This window comes from Notechis scutatus, chromosome 2, assembly GCF_049901735.1.
Source record: "Notechis scutatus isolate UNSWTSFEM ecotype Mainland chromosome 2, rNotScu1.2, whole genome shotgun sequence".
In the NCBI taxonomy this organism is placed as follows: domain Eukaryota; kingdom Metazoa; phylum Chordata; class Lepidosauria; order Squamata; family Elapidae; genus Notechis; species Notechis scutatus.
The window spans coordinates 176,268,574-176,283,243 of record NC_142010.1 but is presented as its reverse complement, the minus strand read 5'-3'; the positions used below and the strand labels follow the sequence as shown (position 1 = coordinate 176,283,243).

The following is a 14,670-nucleotide window of genomic DNA, read 5'->3' as shown; positions in this document are numbered from 1 at the left end:
ACATTATATTAAACCCTTGTATGGCCTCAATCAGAAAAGAAGGAAAGGAAAGCGTAGCCTATGGCTAACACAACCAGACTGACATATTTTTTCATATTTATTCATACTTGTTTCATAATTATTTTACATTGCCACTTCTAGAACCTTACTATCTGGTAGGACTTTCCCCCAATGTCATATGATTGGCTATAAATTTCAGGATGCAGAGCTATATTAAAATATATATATCCATACCCACATCATGCTGCATGTGGCCTACAATAGAAGCCAAGTAGATTGAGAAAAGAGAATGTTGATTTAGTAATGTGAATACATTCCTCGTATCCCCATAGTATCTGCATAAATGCAGCCATTGAAAAGGAGACATAAAGTCTGCAAAAGAGGATGCTCTTGACAAGAGATTTTTTGCAGAAAATGCATATTATTAAAGTTCCAAACAAGACCACATAACTCAAGAGAGGATGAGCAGGACTATCAGGGATGAGGAGACTGAAAAAAATGAGGGAACACTGAATAAGGCTCACCCTCCTTTTGCATTGCACTAAACTTCCATTAAAAATGTCACTAGAAAGGCAAAATACATCACATGTATCATGTTATAACACTGGGGGGAAAAACCATAATATTAATTATGGTTAATATAAAACTCACACAATTTGTGCACCCATCCTAAGCTGTGGGCAGGAGGAAAGAGGTCACACAATTTTAACCAATTACTGACTGATGCTAAAAAGAGAATTCCGTTAACCCTTTAAGAACTGCATTATTCCCCATGTACTGGATTGTGTTTAGCATGGTGTTTGCTATCTCTGATTATATAGTAATAAGACTCCACTATTTGGCTAATCAATCATTGCTTTCGGGCGAGCATAGGTTAGGAGTTATGCTGTATGTAAAATCCCTTTAAACTCTGCTTCAGTCTTACTTCCAAGCATTTTTCTTATTCTTCCTTCCAGTTATCAAGCATGCTGTGCCAGGCCTATAATTGACTTTTCAACTTCTAACCTTATATTTCCCTTCAGCTTCCTCCTCTTCCTTCATCTGTTCCTTTCCTTCTTCTTTCTCTCCTCTCCCTCCTCCCATATTTGTGTTTATTTCAGTACTTCTACTTCTTGTTCTTGGATTTTTGTTTCTGTAATCATTTGAGCATTCTAGTTTTATTTTCTCACAAAACTGATCCTTCCTTTTGTTCATAATCAGTACTGTTGATTTCTGTATAAATATGTTTAGAAACTTGCTAATCAATGTTTGCATTGGGATTGGCTTGTAGGAAGCAATAATATGCATTGTATCATAGGCATGAAGGTTTGAAAGATCATTTTGAAATTTTAGTTTTGGTTTATTTGGAATTTCAAACTGTAGTACCAAAAGCAGACTGAGAGTTAAACATGGATGTTACATAAGGTTATATATAAGGTTATGCTCATTAAAAAAAAAAAAAAAAAACACCTACTTTTCATGGAATGCCCAGGTTTGGAGAGGAGATGATCACAGAGAAAATATTGGTGGAAATATACTATGTCCCTAAAAATCTGTTTCCTTTGTGTAAATTCCATTGAATGTAAGGGATTTGAAAGGATGACTAACGGCTCTTAACAAGAATCTAAAAGAGATAATAACCATTGCTTTCTCCAACCTATATAAGGTAAAGGTAAAAGTTCCCCTACACATGCATGCTAGTCATTTCTGGCTCTAGGGGGCAGTGCTCATCTCCATTTCTAAGCCAAAAAGCCAGCACCGTCCAAAGACGTCTCTGTGGTCACGTGGCCGGCATGACTAAATGCCGAAGGAACACGGAGCACTGTTATCTTCCCACCAAAGTGGTCCCTATTTTTCTACTTGCATGTTCTACGTACTTTTGAACTGCTAGGTTGGAAGATATTTATACACAAATTCATAATTCATGGTGAATGAGACTGAAAATTTAGTGTCTGGATAGCTTGCCCTATTCCTTATACCTAAGAGAAATGTAAGAACAAAATCATAAAATCACAACAGATTTGTTTTCAGATATTCTCAAATCATAGAATTATTGTCATTTAAACTAGTATTAGATAATGAAATAAAAAAGAAAGGTATTTCAATATGATCAATGTCCTAAAAAAAGAAGTGTCTTTGGAGCTCAGGAGATTTAAGCTCTAAATGTTCTTCAGGGGATAATTGATTCCTCAAAGGGGAGCTAAACATGAAGGAGCCATTGATTGCAATTAAATATTTTATCCTTTAATCTGTTATGATCTGAAAACTCAAGGGAAAACCAAAAGCTGTTAACATACTCACATTCCTTCATTCACATGAGCTTATATATGCTTACTCAGAGGAAAACTTTACCAAGCTCACTAGGACTTACTCTCAGCTAAAGGGGTATAGTCTCCCTTTAATTTGATCATTTTGCCATATCATGTGCTGAAAATAGCATTTAAAAATTATGCAATAAGCATTTAATCAAATCCTATCTCCCATTTTTTTAAAAATCCAGACAGTATGTCGTCCCCCCCCAAATGATTACATATCAATAAACGGCCCTGCATATCAGCAGACACTGCCAGTTATTGGATCTTGGCCAATATGACATAGTCAAACTATATATTGGGTCAGTGTCTAAGAAAATATTTGGATCCTTAGAGCAACAATGACCACAGAAGTCAGGAATTTTGGACCTGACAGTGCTTATTGCCAAAAATCAATCTGAAACAACAGGCTAAGGCAAAGCAAGTCCTAACAGATGTCTTATCTGCAAACATACAAAGATCACCAGACCAGGAAATTGCTAAATACAAACTATCGCAAAGCAGAAAAGTAACAGATTTTCAAATCCTGTTCCATTGATGACAAACTCGTTTCCAAGAATACTGATTTTTCCAGTCCCCTTTCTTTAATTCTGAATAGTCATATTCCTAAAAACATTCCCATTGTGAATGCAAATTCCTGTTGGCTGCTCACACAATGGTTACTTTGAGGTTGGCAACTATATGATTGCACAATTTTAAATTAAAAGCTAAATACATTTTAGCAACCAAAATAAGATTTAAAAAAAAATACAAAGTTCTGGCTTACTCTGTTGTTTAATCCTGTGCACCATTGGTATCAGTGTCCTAAATATATCATTTCCTTTGTTTAGCATATAAACTATGTTTTGCCAAGTGGAATGTGATTATCTTTCCAGGCAAAACATTGTTTGCCCTAAGAATTAGTTCATATTGATTATAATGTCTTAGACTGAGATCATTGCAGTAGAACTGCAGTTTTCACCCAAATATCATCATCTTTTCTTTACTATTTAATCAACCATATAATGTCTATGGTACAATGCATATTGCCTATTGGAGGGGTGGATACACTTAAATGTTACTGTCAGTTCCTGATGAATTATGCAATTTTGTGTAGAGCAAGATAATATTGAAAAAAACACCTGGATATTTTAAACTACCACAAGAGACTGTGAAGAGAAAATTGGGAGGAGAGAAGTCCAATCTTTATCCCAGCTATCATTGCAAGAAAACCCCATTTTTAAACAAAACAACTTGTTCTATCAGTGCCTTGTTTTTATTTCATTAGATGGCTTCATAAATTTTAAATTGTGTTAAACAAAACATTGAATTGTGATTTGATTTGATTTGATTTAATTTAAATTTAATTTAAACTTACATTTAATTTAATTTTTTTTTATTTCAAGTTTTCTCACATCAGTGATACCGAGTATAGTTTGTAATTTCTGCGCGTAAAGTTTGTCATACTTTCAATGTAGCTATAAGTTGATAGACTATAAGCTGTATTTAGTGGTCTCTTGTTTTTTCATCCAGTGTACATATTATAACCATCTATATTTTCTCATTTTCTAGAAGCTGAGGAACTCTACCAGAAAAGGGTGTTGACCATAACTGGCATCTGCATTGCTCTCCTTGTTGTTGGCATCATGTGTGTTGTGGCATACTGCAAAACCAAGTAAACATCCCTTTTCCTTTTTTTCTATAATTTTTGTAATCAGGACCTCACAAAATAAACTAAAAATGTATTTGCATCTTGATATGCAACTTAGATGGCTTAATAATCTTAAAATTTTTCTCTGTAAGATTGTAAGCATAGCCGGAATGTAGTATGTAATTTGTCACAGCTTCTCATAGGAAGTGATCCCTTAGAAACTAATCTAATTCATGATCCATTGAGATCATTGTAAAAACATCCCATTTGCTTTAAAGGGCTTCCACCTTTAAACTTGTTGTACCACATGATATTACACAGAATGACTGAGCTGGGCTTAAATCCAAGACTGTCTTTATCTTTAGCAGTGTGTGAGATGTGGTGAATCACACTAATAATGAATGTCAAAAGGCGCCTGATAAATGAGTCTTGGAACCTCCAAATCATTATGATTATGTTTATCTTTCCAAATTAAAGCATGGCATCTTTCTTCAGAGTGAGCTCTTCAGATAAAAATGTTTCAGACTCAGAGCTGTGTATTGCTAAGTATATTGGTGATACATTTTTACAGGCAAAAATATTTACTTTTATGGCATTTAAAAAAATAAAAGACATACCCACCCAACTTTCAAGGCGCCCTTCCTCATTGTTTCATCTATTCATCTTCTGAATGGAGAGAAGTCAAAACTTTTATTAAACTCGATAGGACTTCCAAAGTTTTCTATGTTTGTTTTCTTTTCCCTGTTGATATTACTTTCAGCAATTGTGGATTCAGTGGAAGTATTAAATCAAGATGATATCCTAGCCACAATTAATTGAATGAACAATAGGTGTGGAAATATTGAGCCTGTTTATCTTTCATCAGAATTTTCCTCTTTGAGTCCCTTGAGTGCTTTAATGAAATGCAGAGAGGTGTTATGGATGTGCAAGAGCCAAAGCAATACTTTTAAATCATTTTAGAAGTCAGCATAACAATAGCAACTGTTATGTAAACAATAACACACTTTTTTCAACAGTGATATCTTCTCACTTATAGAAAGTGCACATGCTTAGCTTAGACATAATAGGAAGTTGTAGGAATGAGCTAACCTGAACTTTGACCCTTTAGTCCCTGACATTTCGCTTCTTTGGCTCTGGTGAGGAACCATCACATCCAATTTTAAAGAAATCTCAATATTCAATCCATGGAACTATAGTGCATTTAAGTCTTGGTTGTATTACGCAGAGTCCTACAGGTAGTCTTCCAATTATGACCTCAATTGAGCCCCAAATTTCTGTTGCTAAGTGAGACATCAGTGAGTTTTGTCCCCATTTTATGACCTTTCTTGACACAGTTGTTAAGTGAACCACTGCAGTTGTCAAGCTAGTAACACAGTTGTTAAGTGAATCTGGATTTTCCATTGACTTTGCTTGTTGGAAGGTTGCAAAATGGGACCTCATAACCCTGAGACACTGCAATTGTCATAAATATGAATCAGTTGCCAAATGTCTGAATTTTGATCATGTGACCCTGTGGATGCCGCAATGGTCATAAGTATGAAAAATGGTCATAAGTTTTTTTTCCTGTGCCATTGTAACTTTGAATGGTCACTAAATGAACTGTTGTAACTCAAGGACTACCTGTTTAAGGTTTGAAGCTCCTATTTATTTTTAAGTACCCACTCGCCCCCACAACAAGAACTGCCTTCCTGGTGTAACCTTAGCCAAAATAATAATAATTAAATAATACTAAGTCTAAAAATGCTGCTGACCTCTGATTTGAGAAAACCAAAATCATGCTAGTTCAATATCTCTTGAGGGTTTAAAGCAGGAAACTGGCCCAGTAATTAGATTTTTTTTTCCCCTCATATATACTTCCTTTCTCCTTAATGACATCAGGGCAGGACTTTGAGAATAGGTAACACTGTTTCTCCTTTCTTTAAAATCTTGTCCCTGAAGATTTTCTACCTGCTATCTTTGGTTTTCTGCAAAAGAGGGGTGTTATTTTCCTTTCCGTAGGTGGAGATAATGGAAGCAACTTCATTTAGGTGGGTGGGGAGGCCTTATTTCCAGTCTTGAGAAGGGGGGTTTTCCTCCCCGTCTACTGAAAGAAAAGGCAATATATGGTGTGGATGCTGTTGTATGTTTGGACTAACATCAAGCACATATCTTCAGCCCAGCTGAATGTGCAACTAAACATGTAACGTTCTCTCATCCAAGGGGGCAGGAGAGGTCAGTGAGTGATTCAGCATTTTTAATAAATGAATTCGTTGAAAACGTTCAGCCAGTAATCGCTGCCTCTTTCAGAATCGAGATCATTTCTTGAATCCATGCGGGGTAGAACCTTTTTATTTCTGATATTTTTTATGTTTAGAAGAATTAAAAAATTTTTTCTATATCTTTACCGACAAAAGTAAACTGCCTAACAAATAAGCTCTAGAAAAACCAACACACAGCCCACAGCTGTACATTATTGGTTGCTGGCAGGCAACAAATTAGCTGGTGAGTTCAAAATAAGGTCTTCCAACGGGTTCCTGTTCCGGATATATTACAAAGACCTAGCCACAGGGAATAAGGTTTCCAGTGTGCTGTTATTGCCAGAAAATACAGGAAAGGGCAAAAAAGCTACTTTCCTAGAAAATTCTACTCCTCTGGATCTAATAACCTGCCCTTGGCTACATGTATTATAAACCACTGGAGTACAATCTGCTTTCTGTAGCATCTTCATACGATACTGCGCTGTAATTGGCTACTAGATGAGATTGGTATAGTTTCAAGGTGCCAGATACTGTATCAGCAACTTTATCTGTGAACAAATCTTCTCGTAATTTTGGCACCATCAGCTCCTGGTATTTCTGAATCTACAAATGATAAAATTCAGTTCTGTAATGGGAATGTGCTATGATCAAAAAGGCTTATAGAACTATTTTATTCAGTCAACTATTTGAATTCTAAAGTACCTCCATATTTCAAATTCAGGAAGCAGCGGAAAAAGTTGCATGACCGCCTCAGGCAAGGCCTTCGATCAGAACGCAATCACAGGGTCAACATGGCAAATGGGCCTCACCATCCTCATCCACCGCCGGAGAATGTCCAGCTGGTGAATGTGAGTTTCACACAAACTTTGTTAATAATCAGTTCTTCATCAATATTTATTTGAGTGACATTTAGTCCTTTTAACAATGTATTAAAAAAATAGTACCGCTTTCCTAAGATCTTATTTTCCCACTAGTTGTAAGGTGCAAGAAACCAGGAAGCAAGGCGGTTCACATGAATACAGGTTTATTGCTTGGTAACACCCGCTGCAAGAATCGGAACTACTAACAGTCAAAACAAATAGGTGGTAGATAAGAGTCAGTGGAATTCAAGGTGGGCTGACTAAGACCTCTTGTGTGCACAAAGGGACTCAAGGCTGATGACATGCTTGACTCCTCCTTTCAGGCTCAGCCTGGACATCTCCTACACCAGTTTGTCAAAACAATGGCAGTAGCTGATTTAACTGAAAACAGTTGTGAAATTATATTTAGATGCTGGTAGAGTTGTTGGTTTCTGGGGGGAAATCAGAGACAAGTATGTTAAGTATGTTCACTACCGTGAATTATGTGTAGAAAACACTGGATAAAAATTTTATAGTAATAATAATAAATTATTATCCACAAAAGAAACCATTTTATTTTACTATTATAATCTTTATTGTTATTATCTCTAAACAGCATTTTGTATAATTTTATGAGATGTTATAAGGTTCAAATTAAAAGGAAGAATCATTTCTAAAATCAATAACAATAGAAGAAATGGTTCACTCTATAAATGCTAATAATAGGATATAACTGAAAAAACTACCAATAAACAGAAATATATTAAAAACTAATACCAGGACTGTAAAAGTACTTTATGAATAAAGTACTAAAAACTCACCTAGTGAGTGCTATGTGAACCTGCATGTATATGCCTATACAGTATTTGTGTGTTTATATGTATACAGTATGCACAGCATGTGTGCATACATACAAATCTGATGGTGTCACTCACTGAGTTGAGGTATAAATTGATTTTTACATTATGCTTCACAAATTAAAGGAGCAATTTTCTGCATAAAGCATTTGTGGCCACACTAAATTTTGGGACTATCGTAGCAGTACTAGTTCCAACTGAATGAAATTGTCTTCAGAACCTTCTTGTAGCAAGATGGGGTGGAAGTCGCTGTAGAAAGAATATCAAAGGAAAATGTGGGCTAGGATGAATGTGCTAGAGAAATCATCTGAAATTAGAGTGGTTTTTAAGCAAAAACAGAGAGAGGGGAATTTTTGTGGTGCTTCTCTGTTCACAGATTTCATTGAACTGAGAGATCTAGTGAAATAGTTCTCTAAAATTTCAGATTATAAATTGGACCAAGCACTTCATGAACAATTAAGATTGCAAAAATACAGTGAGCAAAACAAGGAAAAAGGGAAATCTATCATTCATACTGCTCAGCAATAGTCCTATTCCTAACCATGAATGCCATTAAAATAAATTTGTTTTGGTGAAAGAATTCTACAGATGATCTCACCCCATTCCTAAGAGATCTGTAAGGGGCTTGCATAAGTGCACAATCATGCCTACCATCCCTATCATATTGTCCCCATTTATTTGTACCTATTTCCTGTATTCTTACTCATGTTTATACTTATACTTATTATCTTGTAAGCGATTGACAAATAAAATAAATAAATAAATAAATAAAAAATAAACTACTGTTTCCACCGAATCACTCTACTTTAATTTGAATTAATTCTAGGAAAGTGTCTTCTCATGAGAATAAAGTATTGAATTTGAGAAGTACATCTTCAATTTTTGAAATGCTTTCATGTGTGTATATATAAAGAAAGGGTGTCTAACCGTGGCTACTTTAAGACTTGTGGACTTCAACTCCCAGAAGTCCCTACCTAGCCATGCTGGCTGGGGAATTCTGGGAGTTGAAGTCCACAAGTCTTAAAAGTTACCAAGGTCAGACATCCCTGCTTTATATAAGGCAAGGGTCTTCAAATTTGACAGCTTTAAGATTTGTGGACTTCAACTCCCAGAATTCCTGAGCTAACATGACTGGAGGAGGGATTCTGGGAGTTGAAGTCCACAAGTCTTAAAGCTGTCAAGTTTGAAGACTCCTGATATAAGGTCTAAGGCAAGAGTACAGAATTGATTGGTAGATTTTAATTGTGTTATAAATATAAGTTGTGTGTCTGTTTTGTTTAGCAATATGTATCTAAAAACATAATATCCAGTGAACATGCTGTTGAGAGAGAAACTGAGGCATCTTTTTCTACAAGTCACTATACCTCAACTACACATCATTCTACAACCGTCACTCAGACTCCCAGCCACAGGTAGGAGGCTCAGATAAAGCCAACGTATTTCTTAACTAAAACCCCCAAAGCAAGTTTTAAAAACAGTAAACAGATTTAAAGGTGATGGACTTCTTTTGTAGTTGAAATGCTCTAAGTTGCTTTATTTTATTAAGCTTACTTTCCTTCTTTGATTCTTTTTCCTGTTTTATTTTTTCCTTTCAAAAGAAGCAAGTCTCGGTATCAACATATTAGCTCACTTCTTCACAATTGCTGCCTTGTTTTCTGTGGATTTCACATCACACCATTAATTTGGAATTAGTACTACATTTGGACCATGATGAGTTCCTGAATTTACTTGGAAAGAATCATTATTCTTTCATGTACATAATTTGTCTTTGCTTGACATAGAATCAGGGGTGGGATTCTACCAGTTCTGTCCACCTCTGTAGAATCGGTTGCTCTGAAGAGCAGCAGACATAGAACCAGTTCTATGTCTGCTGATGTTTTTGCCCACCCGCCCACCCGGGCTCTTACCTGATCTTTATTTCCTGATTTTTCAATCTCAGCTGCTTTGTGCGTCATAGCTGCGGTTGAAAAAGCAGGAAAAAAGGGCTTTTCCAACCTCTGCGCACCCACACGCAGCGCTGCTCAGCTGTCCGGGCAGCTCAGCAGGTCGTAAATTGCACTCACATGACTCACGCATCCGTGTGCAACACAGAGCAATAGAACCGGTAGTTATACCGGTCAGATCAGGGGTGGGATTCTACAGGTTTGCACCTATTCGCTAGAACCGTTTGTTAACATTCTAAGCAGTTCACAGAACCGGGTTGTTAGAAGAAATTACTGGCTTAATCCTGTAAGGAAGGCAGGAAGGAAACATTCTGGTGTTGCTTACAGAAACTGCCTCTCCGTTAACCCTTATTACATTCTTGGCAGGACTAAACTTCCTATCTCAGGAATGTCTCTGGAGTTCCCCCCCCCCCTCCTTTGCTGATAATTTGCTTGTGTGGAGTGACCATTGAAAAAGTGACTAATGACCATTTTTCACACTTACGACTGTGGCAGCATCCCCACAGTCACAAGAGACCAGGTGAGGAGATGTGTGCCTCGATGTGAGTGATGTTGAGTTGGCTATGCCCAACCAGTAACATGACCACCAAGCCCTGCCCACCAACTAAGCCAGGCCCACAGAACCGGTTGTTAAAAAAATTGAATCCCACCTCTGCATAGAATAGTTCTACTCTCTGGCATTGTTCATTATGTCATAATAAAATCTTGGAAATGATGTTAGTTTTAAGATTGAGTGATTATCTTTTTATATTCCCAGCAGTTGTGGGAGAATGATCACCTCAATTCTTCAGCAACATAATGAATGTGAAACACTATTGTCCAACAGATGCACAGAGGACCCTGTCAAGCTCTCTTTCTTTTCACTTTCCAGTTCTTGAATTTTAAAATGTTTCTCTTCTGTTTTTCATAACGGCTCATGGTCAGTTGGAGTAATGGTCGGACTGAAAGCATAATCTCTGAAAGTCATTCAGCCCTTGTGTGCTCCTCAGTTGAGAACAGCCGCCATGCAAGCCCCTCAGGACCTCGCGGTCGCCTCAATGGCATTGGTGGACCAAGAGAATACAACAGTTTTCTCCGGCACGCACGAGAGACACCAGACTCTTACCGTGATTCACCGCACAGTGAAAGGTATCCACAGGAGCTGATCTTAAGAAAGACACCAATCTGAAATACTGTAGGGCAGTGATGGCGAACCTTTAGAGACTGGGTGCCCAAGCTGCAACCCAAAAACTCACTTATTTATCACAAAGTGCCAACACGGCAATTTAACCTGAATACTGAGGTTTTACTACCTAAAATAATGATAAATAAGGCAGAGTTCAGCTAATTATTCTAAGAAACACGTGATCAATGCACTTTTATGCCCCTTCTTTTTTTTTTCTGCTTTTGAAATATTATGTTTAGCAATGATAAAAAATAAAAACTTTTGTAATATCATTTCTCTCTTGCCCTCCCTCTTTCTTTCCCCCCTTTCTCTTCCTTTCTGTCTCTGTCTCTCTCTCTCCCTCACTCCCTCTCTTTCTGTCTCTCTCCCCCTCTCCTGGGGGGGAAAGAACCCCTGAACTGGTGCTGGGTGGTGGGAATCCCAGGAGCAGCACGTTGACAATCAGCTGGCCGGTGGAGAGGTGGTGGGGCATCACAACACCGGCAGCTCTGCAGGAAAAGCCACTGACCATCCAGGATGTAGAAGCGAGCCCACGATGACACAGCGTCGGCTTGTGGGTCTGCGTCGTAATGGGCTCCAGGAGGAAGGGACCCAGTCTCCCCCATTGGCGAGACAGTGAGAAACACGATGGAGCTGGGCTGGGGTGATGGCACGCAGGCCCTCAGAGGGGTGCCACCTCTGGCACACATGCCTTAGGTTCGCCACCACTGCCTACTGTAGGGCATATCCAGATCCTGACAGAGAGAGAACTGCAGCTTATCAGGGTTGGTGGGTTTTATTTGGGGAAATATTATTTTTTTGATCAATAAATTCTAAATGGTGCTTTTGTACCTTAATATTTATATAATAATTTGCCATTTTCATAGTGCTTTGGTGCTTTTGTGAAAGGTTTTTTATCTGTTGTTTTTTACAGTTAATCCACGTTTCTTTAAAGCTATTTCCTCATGATTTTGTAGTTGCACTGTGCCAATGTAATGGTGGGAAAGCTATGCCTTATATCACCACTGGTTAACTCTAGAACATATCATTAGTTTTGCATGAAAAAATGGCCAAAATCATCTTCACCACTTTAGCATGTGGTGATCAATGGGTGCAATTTATATTAAAAGTGTGGAAAAAAATACAGTTTGAGTGGAGAAACAACCACAATAGCAATATAACTAAACAAGAATTGAAAATGAATGTTTAAAAGTCAGTGCTAAATGAAGTTGCATTCTTTTCCATTTAATAAGATTTTGTTAATTGGCTATTCATAACTTGTATTGAACAGATAGGCAAATTAAAAGCATTTCTTCCTTTCAAAATAAAGATGAGAAGGTAAACAAAGCTCTACTATTTGGGACAATACCAGAATCCATGAATCAATACAATCTTCACATATTTACTGCATATTAGTTTTACATATTATTAATTTCTGATAAAAGTATCTGGATTGTGGAGAATGTTTGACTGAATTGGCTCATTCCTTCACCTAACAGCATCATCTTGTTTCCTTTCTGGAAAGCGAAGCTGACCTGTGCTTTCATTGATTCCTAGTTGATGAGGTAAAATCCCACAGAGTGCAAAAATATCAAATGAATAAATAAATTATAAATAAATAAGCCATACTCTCCTCAATACCACTTGGTACTGTTTGACTATTTTATTATAGAAGTAGTCTGAAAGGTGGAGTCCCATTGCTCTACAATACTTACATTTGCTTTTGGACCAATTTTTAAAAGTATAAAATTGCACAATTCCTTTCTAGTTATTTGCACTTCCAGGCCATTAATTCTGTGAGCATTAAAGTTTAAATATTTAACTCTCTAGAGTAGCTTTTATTATCTATATTTCAGCCTGGGTTTTTTTAATAGCTACAAAACCTGGAAATGTGAATAAAAATTGGGATAATGAAACTATTTGAATTTTGCATGTTGACATTGTACTCGTAGAAGACCAAAACAAGAAATGCTGAAGAACATCCAAAGTCTTCTTGGCTCTGGGTCTTATTCCCAAATGGCCATGAAATCTTTCTTAATCTTAAACTTTAGATAGATATATTCAATGCAGTTGCTTACAATAAGATGGAAATCTTTTTAAAAAGACAATGAAGAAGGAAGAGATTCAAACACTCTTTAAAAAAAACACTGCATGGCTAGTAGCAGGAGCCCCATTATATCTTTAGAAATGTCAAGAGATTCCAAGGCTAGAATAAATCATAGATTAAATTGAGTTGCATTGCCAATATTCCATCTTTTCAGGCATTGGATTTACATGTTGGAAATCAAGAGAAGTGAATAAATGATCATTTAATTTTTTTTTAGCTAAAGTTAAAGTTAAATTTCAGTATAGCTAGTAGCAATTTGTAGAAGTTGCATTTCTACTTACAGAATATGTGGCTGTTACATTCTGAATTCAAATGCTTATTACCATCATAGAAGAATAAATACTTCTTACCACCATCATAGTTTTATCACATCCTTATTCTTCAGCTTATTTTTTTTAATGTGTACTTCTTTAGGTACGTATCTGCCATGACCACGCCAGCTCGCATGTCTCCTGTAGATTTCCACACTCCAAGTTCTCCAAAATCACCAGCTTCAGAAATGTCACCGCAAGTCTCCAGTTTAACAATGTCTGTCCCGTCTGTAGCTGTCAGTCCATTTATAGAAGAAGAGAGGCCTCTCCTGTTGGTGACCCCACCCAGGCTGCGGGAAAAATACGAGCTTCACTTACAACAGTTCAATTCTTCTTACCACCACAATCCTGTCCATGAAAGCAACAGCCTACCACCGAGTCCCATGAGGATAGTCGAGGACGAGGAATACGAAACCACGCAGGAATATGAACCTACACAAGAGCCTCCAAAGAAACTGGTCAACAGTCGGAGGGCCAAAAGAACAAAGCCCAATGGCCACATTTCCACTCGATTGGAAATGAACACTGACACGAGTTGTGGGAACAGTAGCTCAGAGAGTGAGACAGAAGATGAAAGGATAGGTGAAGACACACCTTTTCTGAGCATACAAAACCCTACAACCGCTGACCTAGAATCAGCTGCTGCATATAGGCTCACTGACACTAGGACTAACCAAGCCAGCCGCTTCTCGACGCAGGAAGAATATCAAGCAAGATTGTCTGGTGTAATAGCTAACCAGGATCCCATCGCTGTATAAAGGAGAAGGAGGAGAGAGAGAGAGAGGGAAAAAAAACACTTAAAAAAAAAACCCACATAGATTCACATGTAAAACTTTATTTTATATAATGAAATACTCCATGATTAAATTAAAACAATTTATTTTATTTTAGCAATTACGCTATTAGGATTTAAAAAGAAAAACACAGGAGGGGGAAAAAACTTTTATAAATTAAAATATATAATGTATATACAAAAGTGTTATGTGCCATATGTAGCAATTTTTTTACAGTATTTCAAAAATGAGAACGATATCAATGGTGCCTTTATGTTATGTTGAGAGCAAGTTTTGTAAAAGTTACAAGTGACTGCTGTTCCACAGTATTTTGCAGAAGTCTCTAACAGTCTGTTTCCCATCGGGTTCATGGTGGCTGGCTGTATGGTCTGTAAGAACTGCAACCTTCCCCTGTCTTGCTTGTCGTAGCTCTGATAAAAGAAAAAGAAAAATCCATCCTGGCATACCAACCAAGAAACAAAACATGCTCATTTCTTCTTTGAAGAGGCTTCTATTTCCTTGCGTTTTATGAGTTTCT

General features: G+C 37.1%; 1 protein-coding gene across 17 annotated transcripts in view; it reads left to right on the top strand.

Moving 5' to 3' along the window:
* Positions 1–14,335, top strand: part of NRG1 (neuregulin 1) — a 154,715-nt gene extending 140,380 nt beyond the window's left edge. For all 17 annotated transcript variants that reach the window (XM_087957471.1, XM_087957470.1, XM_026673015.2 and 14 more), the window contains 5 exons: positions 3,843–3,945; positions 6,880–7,006; positions 9,136–9,266; positions 10,722–10,925; positions 13,463–14,335. In XM_087957471.1, the coding sequence (XP_087813597.1) occupies positions 3,843–3,945; positions 6,880–7,006; positions 9,136–9,266; positions 10,722–10,925; positions 13,463–14,117 (1,220 nt within the window). In that variant the 3' untranslated portion in view covers positions 14,118–14,335. The remainder of the gene's footprint in view (positions 1–3,842; positions 3,946–6,879; positions 7,007–9,135; positions 9,267–10,721; positions 10,926–13,462) is intronic.
* The last annotated feature ends 335 nt before the right edge of the window (positions 14,336–14,670 follow it).